Raw genomic sequence first — 15,790 nt, 5'->3', positions numbered from 1 at the left:
GTGACACAATTTCACCTGGTTAATATTGCCTGCTAACCTGGATTTCTTTTATCTAAATATGCAGGTTTAAAAAAATATATATACTTTTGTGTATTGATTTTAAGAAGGGCATTTGTGTTTTCATGGTGAGTTACAGTCATGCAACGATTGTGCTTTTTTCGCAAATGCGCTTTTGTTAAATCATCCCCCAGCGTTGCATATGCAACACAGGACACGCTAGATAAACCCCAGTATCTCTACTCGCACATTCATTTTCTGCACATCTATCACTCCAGTGTTTAATTGCTAAATTGTAATTATTTCGGCACTATGTTCTAATTATTGAATTCTCAAAACATAATTGATTCCTGAAAGTTGACGTGATCATTTGTGTTGTAAGGATAAGCGAAGGGGTCACTAAAGGGCTATCAGAAGAGCCGTATGAAGCGATATCAGTGACAGTTTTTCCACCCGAGAGATCACCTACTAAAAGTGTCACCTTTCAACCAAATTGACTTTCAATCCAATGTAGATGTCCACAGACTAAATTGGATGAATGATTTTGCAGTGTTACCGTAATTTCCGGACTATAAGCCGCTACTTTATTCCCACACTTTGAACCTCGCGGTTTATACAATGGCTAATTTATGGATTTTTCCCGCTTTCACAAGATTCATGCCGCCAAAAAACTGAGCACCGTCACATAAATGTGACTTAAATCGAGCGCGTTCAAACTTCCCATCATTCTGATTACGGTAGTAATTTTGTCACCCTCATCATGGCAAAGACACGGAGAAATGCATATGATGCAGCTTTCAAGTTGAAGGCGATAAATCTGGCTGTTGGAAAAGGAAATAGAGCTGCTGCATGGGAGCTTGGCCTTAATGAGTCGATGATAAGACGTTGGAAACAGCAGCGTGAGGAACTGACTCAGTGCAGAAAGACAACAAAAGCTTTCAGAGGGAAGAAAAGTAGATGGCCCAAAGTATTTGCAGCCACTCGACATCAGTGTAAATCGTGCATTTAAGGTGGCGCTCCTAGTTTCAGTGGGAGGCTTGGATGACAAGTGGGGAGAAATCCTTCACTAAAACGGGCCGCAGGCGAAGAGCATCTTATGGTAAAGTCTGCCAGTGGGTCCTGACAGCGTGGAGCATTGTCAAAAAATCCACTATCATTAACGGGTTTCGAAAGGCTGGACTGCTGCGTGTTGAAGGGGCAGCATGAGCTCAGTGGGGTATTTGCCTCCGGATGAAAGTGACGAGAGCGACAATGAAAACGATCCAACATCGGATGAAGCAATTCTGAGGCTATTCAACTCCGACACCGAAGGAGATGACTTCAGTGGTTTCAGTGCACAGGAGGAGGAAGATAGTGACCAATGACTTTCTTGGTAGGCTACTGTTTTAATTTTTGTTACAAGCCTTGTTTCGTTAAAGCCTATTTATTTTTGTTACAAGCCGTGTTTCGTTTAAAGGCTGTGTAAAGTTCATTTGTTTCAATGTACCGGTAGGCACCTGCGGCTTATAGACATGTGCGGCTTATTTATGTACAAAATACATATTTGTTAATAATTCAGTGGGTGCGGTTTATATTCAGGTGCGCTTAATAGACCAGCAATTACGGTAAATGAAATGTAAAATATCACATTGATTTCCAGTGACTGGATAATGGGGAAAACAAGTGCTGCACAATGACATCATCATCTTTATCCATGTCTGATTGATGACTTCATCATCTTCATCCATGTCTGATTGATTGACATTGTGGTGTTGGCCGTGTGAACTGTTTCTTTGGGACCCAAATGACAGATTTGACACGCTTCTGCAGAGGGTGAATAATACCCACAGGCAGGCAGGGAGACAGGCAGGCACAGGCAGGCAGGAGACAGGCAGGCAGGGGGACAAAGAGACAGGCAATGGGTGCAATGTAAATCATGAAATACAAACCTGAACTATGATGACCAAGAACTTAGGTAATTGTAATCTCATATAAATAACTTAGCAAGAGTCATACACTGCCCTCACAAGGTAGACTGCTCTCATCTGTTCCCAGTTACAGCAGTGAGACAGTGTGTGTGTGCATGTGCATACAGTAGTTTGTCAAACAAAGCAGGTAGACAGGGAAATAGATTCACTGTCAGTCATGAAATACTGACCTAAACTTATAGAGGAAAAATGGTGTAACTCACACTGATAAAGATGTTCCTTTTATCTGCTGGAATATGCTTTCAGGTCCTGTCAAATACCAGGTATACTGCTCTGCCATCACAGGGTATCTGCTTACAGCTTCTCCAGTAAGATCCGTGTGTGTGCAGGCAGTGGAACATCGCTAAGGCTGTTGTGGTTGAATGTACCCTTCACTCACCATGACAGAGGAATTGCGTCTGGATCCGAGGGGTGTGGTGGGCAGAGAGTTGAGGGAGGAGCTGGCGTTGAACTCCTCGGAGCTGAGGTTGTCTACAGAGCCATCACTGAGCCCACTGCTGATGGAGCTGCTCTCTTCCCAGCTGAAAAGAGAAGGGGTCAAAGGTTATAATAAAGCATGGTACTGTTTAGAAGGGAATATATAGTTACTGTGTATTAACAGTTATAAAGCTATCTAACAGTAAAGGAAAGGGGGATACCTAGCCAGTTGTAAAACTGAAAGTATTCAACTGAAATGTGTCTTCCACATTTAACCCAATACCTCTTAGTTAAAGAGGAGGTTATTAAAGGATAAGACAAAGGTAGGTCTAAATTGGCAACAGCTTTGACTGTCCATCTGTACTCCTGAAGGGATACCATGGTAACGGCCAGCTACAAGCTGTTCGATCAGAGAGGGATGCCTAGGTTACACCACACAGCTGCTTTGATTCTAACACAACTAGGAACTCTTTATCCTCTCAGTGACAAACTACAGCTCCATGAGTGGCACTTTGACTGAAGTTTCCTCAGCACGGGACGTTTATGTTAAATCAAGTTGACTGGGCGAGGCCAAGGGTGGCGGTGGGTTGACAAGTAGCTCAGGGATGTCGTGCTCCAAGGAGCGATAGAACAGGGGAGTTAGAGAAGAAGTGGAAATCCCAGTGACAGCTGCCTGTGGGTCTGGGCTGTCATCCCGCCACCCGCCTGCCTGACCTGGCCTGGCCTGTCCTGGGACAGATGATGCTGGAGAGGCCCATACGTGAGAGGAGGGAGGGAGGGAGGTGGACACACAGATGAGCAGTTACAGTGTGGTACTGTAACCCAAAAATCTGTTGCTCGCTCACAAGACAGCAACTAATACTTGGACCAAATGGATCCCTGAATAAATATGAATATGAGTGAATTTGAATTTCACATTCTGAAAATACAGGTCATTGAATTTCACACTGAAAATACAGGTCATTGAATGTAACTGAATGTGAGAAGGGGTGGAGGATGTAGTCGAAACTATTATTGTCATGTAAGGCTCAGAACAGGACAAAACAGACTTTTTAAATGGAGACCCGGGTTCTAAAGCGAGCTTTGTATGCCTTTATTGTTTCAATAGAAACATCTCAAGAGTGCTGTAATGTTAAGTACCTCTTAGATGTATGTAACTGTTATGTTCTCTCACAAACGTGTCAGATAGCAAAAGGTAATAATAATAATAAGACCCTTAGAAACCTGAGTCATTCCTGAGTCATTCCTGAGTCATTCCTGACTTCTGTTCTCTGTCTGTGCTTTCCTGCCCCGGCTGAGTTGAAATGGCTCTTTGTGGGTTCCTACTCTGCAATTAGCAGGGTGATGGAACATGGAATTGCATATGTAGAATACACTGGTAGAAAAAAACGGCCTGTAGAAATTCTGAAGCAGAGGAGGCAATTGGACTTAATCACATGGCTACGGAGAAATTAGTCCCCCCAAAAAAGGGCATTGGGTAAAACTTAGAATCTACCAGTCACTGGAACACTTCAGTATATAATTTTGCGCACTGAAGGGAACTACTACCATAAATGTACAGGACAAAAAGCATATGTTGGTGTCGGTCACAAAATTGTATAAAGTCCCTTAAATTAATCTTGCATTTCTCAGAAGCACCAATCACCTTAAGTGGATACATGAATCTAAAAATAAGTTTATAAACAAGGGGTTTTATTTCCTTCCCATCCTTCATCAGGTAGACATATAAAACAGACACACAGAACTGTTGGCCAACACAGAGACAGGGTGTTGAGTAATGTTTTAATTGGCGGTTGTGGAGCTAAGAGTTCTAAGCCTGATCTGCGTTGCTGCACTGCAGTGCTCTCCATAGGTGGTTGTCATAGACAACCATCTCATTAAAGATAGCCCACAGAAACGAGTGGCAATTATGAGTTAATATCCTTTCCAAACCTCTAAATATCCTTTTAATATCCTTTCAAAAATAGTAGGAATATTGCATCCGTCTGATCTGTTAGCTTTATGTCTAGCTGGCTTGCAGAAAATAGATATTGAAGATGGCAAGATTGGGGGTTTATATATTGAATGCTATGCAGAGTTTTGTGATGTGCAATGGTTGAAATGTACTTCTTGGTCTATAAACTTTGTACAGAGGACTGAGGTGAGCCGCATTTGTCACCACTCTAAGCAGCAATGCTATAAACAGCCGTCTTGGAACAACCACAGACCAGCAAGGATTCATCACGGGACTAGGCTGAACAGCATGGATCTCAGCTCACAGTAATACTACAACTTGGCCTAAATGTGTGATGAGTTGATGTCCAAGGAAAGGTTCCATCTTCTACATTGTGATTTGAAAATATTATCCTCATACACACTGGTTAAACCAGCATGTTTGTTACTTGATAAAGATCACAGTTTGAGGGAGAGCCTGTTCTTTAAGGCAAGTCATTCAGTGTTCTGGCATTATTGAACTGATTAACAGAGATCCACAGGTACTCACCCCGGACTTTTATATTTGAAAAGTCACACCTTATGTAGTAGTTTATGGCCAGTGGTTTGTTACAAAGGAATGACCCTGGCGTGTCCAGTATCTCCCCAAGGGGGTGGCAAATCCAGGAGAGACTGGGAGGGTCTGCAACTCTGTATAGCCTGTAGTCTGTTGATATTGCAACATGTGTCTACTTTGGAGCTTACGTTACAGAGTTACAACTCAGACAAGGATGGGTGGGAGGAACATAATCACTTGCTGTACATACTTCATACATTGGGGTGGAAATGAGCTTTTTGTTGTCCGTGGCACTGCTCCAAGCTTACCGGCTGATTCATGCGTTAGTGCTAGTATTTGAATTCTGTTGTTGAGAAAATGTTTTGGTTTGAAAGATTGAGGGAGGGGTCGTGTGGTGGGTGAAGGAGGGAGGGGGGGGACAATATGATCTACATTCTCCCCTCCTCCCTAGCGGGGCACAAACTGGGACCAGCTGTGTGCAACAAGAGGACTCTTCTTGGTTACCAAAAGCTTGTCATTGTGTAATGCACTGGATGTTCATGACTAGACTACTAGATGATCTGACTGCTAAAACACAACTTTCTGCATACTGTAGGGATACTAAACCTAACAATGATTTCACTTGATTCAATCAATCATAATAAATTGAAAACATCAACAATCATGCAGAGAAATGTGTGACATTTTGCGCTAATGTCAACCATATTCATATAGCTGTGACTACATAAACAAACCACTAGCATTCTCATACAGAGAAAGATCAACACTACCATAAGACTTTGATGTCATTCCTGCAAAGCTAATAAGTGGTCCATTTGGATAAGCACCCAGGCATCACACCTAATAAAACAACATAGAACTTCCTCCACACACATACAGTGGGGCAAAAAAGTATTTAGTCAGTCACCAATTGTGCAAGTTCTCCCAGTTAAAAAGATGAGAGAGGCCTGTCATTTTCATCATAGTTTCACTTCAACTATGACAGACAAAATGAGAAAAAAAATCCAGAAAATCACATTGTAGGATTTTTAATGAATTTATTTGCAAATTATGGTGGAAAATAAGTATTTGGTCAATAACAAAAGTTGATCTCAATACTTTGTTATATACCCTTAGTTGGCAATGACAGAGGTCAAACGTTTTCTATAAGTCTTCACAAGGTTTTCACACACTGTTGCTGGTATTTTGGCCCATTGCTCCATGCAGATCTCCCCTAGAGCAGTGATGTTTTGGGGCTGTTGCTGGGCAACACGGACTTTCAACTCCCTCCAAAGATTTTCTATGGGGTTGAGATCTGGCTAGGCCACTCCAGGACCTTGAAATGCTTCTTACGAAACCACTCCTGCATTGCCCGGGCGGTGTGTTTGGGATCATTGTCATGCTGAAAGACCCAGCCACGTTTCATCTTCAATGCCCTTGCTGATGGAAGGAGGTTTTCACTCAAAATCTCACGATACATGGCCCCATTCATTCTTTCATTTACACGGATCAGTCGTCCTGGTCCCTTTGCAGAAAAACAGCCCAAAAGCATGATGTTTCCACCCCCATGCTTCACAGTAGGTATGGTGTTCTTTGGATGCAACTCAGCACTCTTTGTCCGCCAAACATGACGAGTTGAGTTTTTACCAAAAAGTTATATTTTGGTTTCATCTGACCATATGACATTCTCCCAATATTCTTCTGGATCATCCAAGTGCTCTCTAGCAAACTTCAGAAGGGCCTGGACATGTACTAGCTTAAGCAGGGGGACACGTCTGGCACTGCAGGATTTGAGTCCCTGGCGGCGTAGTGTGTTACTGATGGTAGGCTTTGTTACTTTGGTCCCAGCTCTCTGCAGGTCATTCACTAGTTCCCCCCATGTGATTCTGGGATTTTTGCTCACTGTTCTTGTGATCATTTTTACCCCACGGGGTGAGATCTTGCGTGGAGCCCCAGATCGAGGGAGATTATCAGTGGTCTTGTATGTCTTCCATTTCCTAATATTTGCTCCCACAGTTGATTTCTTCAAACCAAGCTGCTTACCTATTGCAGATTCAGTCTTCCCAGCCTGGTGCAGGTCTACAATTTTGTTTCTGGTGTCCTTTGACAGCTCTTTGGTCTTGGCCATAGTGGAGTTTGGAGTGTGACTGTTTGAGGTTGTAGACAGGTGTCTTTTATACTGATGACAAGTTCAAACAGGTGCCATTAATACAGGTAACGAGTGGAGGACAGAGGAGCCTCTTAACGAAGAAGTTACAGGTCTGTGCTTGTTTGTAGGTGACAAAATACTTATTTTCCACCATAATTTGCAAATAAATTCATTAAAAATCCTACAATGTGATTTTCTGGATTTCTTTTCCTCATTTTGTCTGTCATAGTTGAAGTGTACATATGATGAAAATTACAGGCCTCTCTCATCTTTTTAAGTGGGATAACTTGCACAATTGGTGGCTGACTAAATACTTTTTTGCCCCACTGTAGACAGGGATACATTGAACAGGTTTAAAGCCACTGTCGCTGCACCACACTATTGGAGAGTCCCACTATTGATGTGTGTGGTAACATGTGGATTGCCTGACCCGATAGATATCACGAGATAGTAAAAGGTGCGTAAACCATTAATGGTCAAGTCCTTGAAACAACCAGACCTGTGTCATATAATCCCAAATACTTTAGCTGCACTTGATTTAGATTGCCCAATATATAGAAACAATAGGAAAGCTCCAAAAGTGCAAACTCCAAGCTAAATCAAGTGCACCTCCAATACAGGACCTTATGAAAGTATTCACACTCCTTGCCTTTTCCAGATTTTGTTGTGTTATTTCAATCATTTTAAATTGATAATATTTAGATTTTTTTGTCAGTGGCCTACACACAATACCTCATAACGTCAAAGTGGAAATATTTTTATTAATTAATAATACAATTTATAAAAAATGATTCAATAAGTCAATAAGTATTCAACCCCTTTGTTATGCCAAGACTAAATTAGTTCAGAAAACATGTGCTTAACAAGTCACGTAATAAGTTGCATCTACTCATTCTGTGTGGAATGGTAGTGTTTAACATGATTTTTTAATGAGTACCTCATCTCTGTACCCCACACATACAACTATCTAAAAGGTCCCTCAGTGAATTTCAAACAAAGATTTAACCACAACATTTTCCAATGCCTTGAAAATGACACCTACTGGTAAATGGGTAAAGCAGAAATTGAATATCCCTTTAAGCATGGTGAAGTTATTCATTACACTTAGGATGGTGTATCAATACACCCATTCACGACAAAGATACAGGCCTCCTTCTTAACTCAGTTGCCAGAGAGGAAGGAAACCACTCAGGGATTTCCCCATAAAGCCAATGGTGACTTTAAACAGTTACAGAGTATAATGGCTGTGATCGGGAGAAAACTGAGGACGGAGCAACAACATTTTAGTTACTCCACAATACTAACCTAATTGACAGAGTGAAAGAAGGAAGCCTGTACAGAATATAAATATTCCAAAACTTGCTTCCTGTTTGCAATAAGACACTAAAGTAATACCTCAAATAATGTGGCAAAGCAATTCACTTTTTGTCCTGAATAAAAAGGACTGGGGAGTTTTTCAGGATTAAAAAAAAAATGTAATGGAGCTAAGCACCTAAAACCTGGATTAGTCTGTTTCCACCAGACACTGGGAGACAAATGCACCTTTCAGTAAGGCCAAATTCACCTAACACATGAGGCCAAATCTTCACTGGAGTTGCTGCTTACCATGAATACAGTAAATGTTCCTGAGAGGCAGAGTTACAGTTTGGACTTAAATCTGCTTGAACATTTATGGCAAGACCTGAAAATTGTTGTCTATTAATGATCAACAACCAATTTGACAGATCTTGAAGCATTTCTAAAAGAACAGTGTGCAAATATTGTACAATCCAGGTGTGCAAAGCTCTTAGAGACTTACCCAGAAAGAGTCACTGTTGTAATCACTGCCAAAGGTGATTCTAAAATGTATTGACTCAGGGGGTTGAATAATTCTCTAATCAAATTACATCAGTGCTTCATTTATTTTTAACAAATGTTAGAATTTTTCTTCCACTTTGACAGAGTATTAGAGTCTTTTGTGTAGATCGTTGACAAAAATGACAATTGAATCCATTTGATTTCCACTTTGTAACACAACAAAATGTGCAAAAAATAAAGGGGAGTGAACACATTCTGAATGCACTGTATGTATTTGGACTGAAAGAAGGATTGAAAGAAGGACAGCAGACAGTACAGCCAGGCAAAACACAGTTCATGACTCTTGGGAGCGCATACCTGTGGCTGAATGCTCAATGAATCTTCAATTACCCAGATACTGTAGCTGTGGTACTGTTGCCACAATTCCACCATGGAGGGTGTTCTTTTAACCAATCCCATAATTGCTTGTGAAAAACAAGTGCCAACTCTCCATCTAACAAGACCTCAGTGCTTACTTGCCAAAGTATAGAGCTTTGCTTAATAAGAAGAATGTTGACTGTCTGCCTCTGAGTCACTTGCTCTAGATCCATTTCAACAATTGACCCAGCAGGTAGCCTATATACAGATATATCCTTTTTTTTTTTTAAATGTCAGTATTTATATAGCCTATAAGGTAGTAATTTTTATCAAAACTATTGGCAGGTAAAAAAATGTCCCATGGGAAAGCTGCTGTGGATAGATAAAATAAACTGATGAGTGTATTTCTTTTCTTTTAAACTGCAACTATGCATTTCAGTTGATTGATTCAATAACATAACAAAATTCACATAATTTTCAATTAGAAAAAAAAAACATTGTCAATGTGTCTTTTCAATGCTTTTGTTTGTTTTTCAACAGTTGCCAGACTAATTCCCATCATTTCGTCAGGTTAGCAAGCTACAATGGATACATTCTAAAAAGTTCATTGGTCAACTCTTGAGTCATACCTTTCAAATTCCATGAATTCACAGTATTGAGAATAATTTACAGAGCTACGGTACATGGTCTGATGGTGTTACACGCTGTTCTATATTGTTATAATCATAATCGCTTAGTGCCTACCTTGGACCCGAAGTAAAATGTATTGTCCTTTTCGCACTGGGCGCAGTCCGCTGCCGCATTGGCGGCACTTTCCCAATTAGCACACGTCCGCTCATTTTCCCGCAATTCTGACATAAAAAAGTATTTAGAAGAAAAATAATCACATAACGTCATGAAGCCTCAAGGAAGGCTCAACGCTCCATTCAAATCGGTATTGCAGCAACCTCCTATTCCCCATACAGTGAGGACTGCGAACCAGTTGGGAAACACCCCCAAGTAAGAGGCTAAAAAGTGACCCCCCCCCTACTCTCCCTCTCCTGATGGCTAACAGCTGTTCCCAAAACTGCCACATGTAAACACACATCATATCATCAACACCATCATTATAGCTACTTGAATAAACTAATCGTTCAATAACCCTTGAATATTGCCCTCTAGGGTTAACATGGATATGACATAACATGGCACATATATACATCAAATGTACAGATAAATAATTGTACATAATGAATCTGGAAGTTAGGGGGGTGCCTTGACTTGCTGTAGGCCATATATGTCAACATTACATACGCTTAACATATTCAGAGGATATAAATCTAATCAATATAACCGACTATAAGCTCTTTATATACTCTCTCCGGGCTAAGTTTTGTTCTCTCTGCTCCCCCTCCTGCTAAGCTGGAACACTGGAGCGGTAAGGGACACCGCCTCACTGTCTGTCTGTCTTCCAGGAAGACAGCTTGACTGAGTATCCTCCCTGCTTGACCTTCAGTCAGAGGACCACCAGGGAGGAGAGATGATAATATATATATATATGTTTTTTTAAACATTTATTGAACCTTTCTTTAATAGGCATGAGAACACAGAGAAGCAGCTAATGTTCACTTAGACCACTACACCAATAGGCTACAATAAATACACCCATTGTGTTACTGGAGCTAAATCCTTACTGCTCCACAGCCTATTCCAAGGCTCTACCGTGTTCCTGGAGAGCTAAATCCTTACTGCTCCACAGCCTATTCCAAGGCTCTACTGTGTTCCTGGAGAGCTAAATCCTTACTGCTCCACAGCCTATTCCAAGGCTCTACTGTGTTCCTGGAGCTAAATCCTTACTGCTCCACAGCCTATTCCAAGGCTCTACTGTGTTCCTGGAGAGCTAAATCCTTACTGCTCCACAGCCTATTCCAAGACTCTACTGTGTTCCTGGAGAGCTAAATCCTTACTGCTCCACAGCCTATTCCAAGGCTCTACTGTGTTCCTGGAGCTAAATCCTTACTGCTCCACAGCCTATTCCAAGGCTCTACTGTGTTCCTGGAGAGCTAAATCCTTACTGCTCCACAGCCTATTCCAAGGCTCTACTGTGTTCCTGGAGAGCTAAACCCTTACTGCTCCACAGCCTATTCCAAGGCTCTACTGTGTTCCTGGAGCTAAATCCTTACTGCCCACAGCCTATTTCAAGGCTCTACTGTGTTCCTGGAGAGCTAAATCCTTACTGCTCCACAGCCTATTCCAAGGCTCTACTGTGTTCCTGGAGAACTAAACACTTACTGCTCCACAGCCTATTCCAAGGCTCTACTGTGTTCCTGGAGCTAAATCCTTACTGCTCCACAGCCTATTCCAAGGCTCTACTGTGTTCCTGGAGAGCTAAATCCTTACTGCTCCACAGCCTATTCCAAGGCTCTACTGTGTTCCTGGATAGCTAAATCCTTACTGCTCCACAGCATATTCCAAGGCTCTACTGTGTTCCTGGAGAGCTAAATCCTTACTGCCCCACAGCATATTCCAAGGCTCTACTGTGTTCCTGGAGAGCTAAATCCTTACTGCTCCACAGCCTATTCCAAGGCTCTATTGTGTTCCTGGAGAGCTAAATCCTTACTGCTCCACAGCCTATTCCAAGGCTCTACTGTGTTCCTGGAGCTAAATCCTTACTGCTCCACAGCCTATTCCAAGGCTCTACTGTGTTCCTGGAGAACTAAACACTTACTGCTCCACAGCCTATTCCAAGGCTCTACTGTGTTCCTGGAGCTAAATCCTTACTGCTCCACAGTCTATTCCAAGGCTCTACTGTGTTCCTGGAGAGCTAAATCCTTACTGCTCCACAGCCTATTCCAAGGCTCTACTGTGTTCCTGGAGAGCTAAATCCTTACTGCTCCACAGCCTATGCCAAGGCTCTACTGTGTTCCTGGAGAGCTAAATCCTTACTGCTCCACAGCCTATGCCAAGGCTCTACTGTGTTCCTGGAGCTAAATCCTTACTGCTCCACAGCCTATTCCAAGGCTCTACTGTGTTCATGGAGAGCTAAATCCTTACTGCTCCACAGCCTATTCCAAGGCTCTACTGTGTTCCTGGAGAGCTAAATCCTTACTGCTCCACAGCCTATTCCAAGGCTCTACTGTGTTCCTGTAGCTAAATCCTTACTGCTCCACAGCATATTCCAAGGCTCTACTGTGTTCCTGGAGAGCAAAATCCGTACTGCGCCACAGCATATTCCAAGGCTCTACTGTGTTCCTGGAGAGCTAAATCGTTACTGCTCCACAGCATATTCCAAGGCTCTACTGTGTTCCTGGAGAGCTAAATCCTTACTGCTCCACAGCATATTCCAAGGCTCTACTGTGTTCCTGGAGAGCTAAATCCTTACTGCTCCACAGCATATTCCAATGCTCTACTGTGTTCCTGGAGAGCTAAATCCTTACTGCTACACAGCCTATACCAAGGCTCTACTGTGTTCCTGGAGAGCTAAATCCTTACTGCTCCACAGCCTATTCCAAGGCTACTGTGTTCCTGGAGAGCTAACATCCCGGGTCCGGGTTCCTGATAGCATTGGAACTTGGAGTTATGAGTGTTTTGAGGATGGATCATTCTTACAACGGCCAACGATGGGACATGTGTTTCTCAAAACACGCAGAAAGAACATTCTGTAACACTTAATTTTAAAGTGTACCATCTGGGTTAACTTAGTTCAGCTTGTAAAAACATGATCAGTAGGTCAACCTCACTGACTGGGATCGAATAAGAGTGTCATCCAAAATGTGGAAAAATACACTGTTTCAAAGCATAGTACATGTAATTACTAGTTTCAAAGCATCTGGAGGTTCCACTTCATTTTTTATTTATTTTATTTAACCTTTATTTAACTAGGCAGGTCAGTTAAAGAACAAATTCTTATTTCCAATGAAGGCCTACCCCGGGACAAATCCTAACCCGGATGACACTGGGCCAATTGTGCGCCGCCCTATGGGACTCCCAAACACGGCCGGTTGTGATACAGCCTGGAATCGAACCAGGGTCTGTAGCGACGCCTCTAGCACTGAGATGCAGTTCCTTAAACTACTGCGTCACTCGGGAGCCCAATTGGCATGTCTGCTCTTGGATCAGCTTTCTCCATTCACATCTTAGCTTAACACTATAATTTTTCCTCAGTACTGACGACAGATCAACTTCTAGAGATGTATTATCATAATTTCACAATAAGGTACAGAAATTAAGTGAAACTTCCAGAAGCTTTAAAGGCCAGGTTGAAAGGGTGGGTAATGTATTGTATGAGTACATATTAATAACAAGTAAGTACCCCTCAAGGTACACTTCATTGTAACTAGCTACATCCTGTGTAACACCTAGTAATTACACTGTACTTAGGCAAACATGACATGCACTATGCTTTGAAACAGTGTGTTTATTCTGATGACCATGTTAACCCCGATCGTACACTTTATTTTGGTGGCAAGTGCTAGCAATAACAATGAGTGGAGATATATTTTCAATGATGCACATTCATAGGTCAGTAATGACAGCCGATTGAACAAAATCTATCGGACACCGAGCTTGACCACCAGGGGTCACAACCTTTGTGACAGCTGTTACTGAATCGGATGCATCTGAGAAGAAACAAAACAGTAAGTTGGTGAATGTAGTGGAAACCTGCTCATTCGTAACAAGCCTGGTAACACTTTTGTAATTACAGACCTCAATTACTACCGGCTACATGCTGTTATTACAGTGTAACTATTGGTTGTTACAGTTAACTACAATACTTGTTTCAGTGTAATTACACATGTAATATAATAATAAGGACCTCTTCAAATGAAGTGTTACCAAACGTTTGCTAAATGCGTCGTGTCAGTCGTGATAGGATCGAAAGAAATTGGCATGGCTGTTCTTGGATCAGCTTTCTCCATTCATATCTTACCGTAACATGATAACTATTCCTCAATACTGACGACAGATCAGCTTCTAGAGATATATTATCATCTATATGTCTGCAAATAACCAGGCGGCTTATTTGAATGCTTAGCCTACCCTATAATAATGCAGAAAATCAGATTTGGCACATCATTGAACACACTACCCATCATGAAATATATTGAGGCAACAATTACAGACAGTAGCCTACAATTAGCAAAATAGAACTCGATTGAATGAACATGAAAGTGCTTTCAATATGATTGAAATGTATAGGACTATGTAGCCTACTGTGTTTACCTTTTTATGCAGTCATCTCATTATTCATTTAAAGGATCATGTTATCCTCTGCTTGAAACAATTTTCATTTGAGTCATTTAGCAGATGATTTTATCCAGAGCAACTTACAGTAGTGAGTGCATACATTTTCACCCTTTTTTCCTCCCATACTGATCCCCATGGGACTGGAACCCACAACCCTAGCATTGCAAGTGCCATGCTCTATCAACTGAGCCACGGTGGGCTATTACGAAGACATACGCTACGTTAAAAGTGTAGTAAACTACGTTCTGAAATTATCGTTGGTCACAGAGAAACAGATAAACAGCTTGATTCTATGTTTAGCGGAGATCTTCTGTGTATAAATGGATGTGGATGGGCAAACAATTATCTAACGATGCACTTAGCTGTTCTACAAGTGGTCTGAGCCCCTTGATAAATAACAAGCGTTTTCAAGTGAAACAGCTTGGATATTTAAAGATGCTCCTACGAAGGTTTTTATGATGAATTTAAAATGCTTTTGGGAAACCGGGCACTCCAATCCTAATCTAGTGCACCTGATTCTAATAATTAACTGGTTGATAAACTGAATCAGGTTAGTTGCAACTGGGGTTGGACAGAGTAACTTTACAGGAGGGTGGCTCCCCAGGAACAGGGTTGGAGAGTAAACCTACACGAGGGTAGCTCTCCAGAAACAGGGTTGGATAGTAAACCTACACAAGGGTAGCTCTCCAGGAACAGGGTTGGATAGTAAACCTAAACGAGGGTAGCTCTCCAGGAACAGGGTTGGATAGTAAACCTACACGAGGGTAGCTTTCTAGAAACAGGGTTGGAGAGTAAACCTACACAAGGGTAGCTCTCCAGGAACAGGGTAGGAGAGTTAACCTACACGAGGGTAGCTCTCCAGGAACAGGGTTGGAGAGTAAACCTACACGAGGGTAGCTCTCCCAGAACAGGGTTGGAGAGTAAACCTACACGAGGGTAGCTCTGCAGGAACAGGGTTGAAGAGTAAACCTACACGAGGGTAGCTCTCCAGGAATAGGGTTGGAGAGTAAACCTACACGAGGGTAGCTCTCTAGAAACAGGGTTGGAGAGTAAAACTACACGAGGGTAGCTCTCTAGAAACAGGGTTGGATAGTAAACCTACACGAGGGTAGCTCTCCAGAAACAGGGTTGAAGAGTAAAACTACACGAGGGTAGCTCTCTAGAAACAGGGTTGGAGAGTAAAACTACATGAGGGTAGCTCTCTAGAAACAGGGTTGGATAGTAAACCTACACGAGGGTAGCTCTCTAGAAACAGGGTTGGAGAGTAAAACTACACGAGGGTAGCTCTCTAGAAACAGGGTTGGAGAGTAAAACTACACGAGGGTAGCTCTCTAGAAACATGGTTGGATAGTAAACCTACACGAGGGTAGCTCTCCAGAAACAAGGTTGAAGAGTAAAACTACACGAGGGTAG

The 15,790-nt window shown here is 42.0% G+C and overlaps 1 protein-coding gene across 1 annotated transcript in view; it reads right to left on the bottom strand.

Annotated features, from left to right (window-relative positions):
- Positions 1-15,790, bottom strand: part of LOC115142363 (neuron navigator 1-like) — a 145,347-nt gene that overhangs the window by 64,440 nt on the left and 65,117 nt on the right. Inside the window, exon 7 of the mRNA XM_065002012.1 lies at positions 2,344-2,485. Within this exon, the coding sequence (XP_064858084.1) occupies positions 2,344-2,485 (142 nt within the window). The remainder of the gene's footprint in view (positions 1-2,343; positions 2,486-15,790) is intronic.

This window comes from Oncorhynchus nerka, linkage group LG15, assembly GCF_034236695.1.
Source record: "Oncorhynchus nerka isolate Pitt River linkage group LG15, Oner_Uvic_2.0, whole genome shotgun sequence".
NCBI lineage: Eukaryota > Metazoa > Chordata > Actinopteri > Salmoniformes > Salmonidae > Oncorhynchus > Oncorhynchus nerka.
The sequence above is the reverse complement of the archived record's forward strand: the minus strand, read 5'-3'. Positions and strand labels throughout refer to the sequence as shown.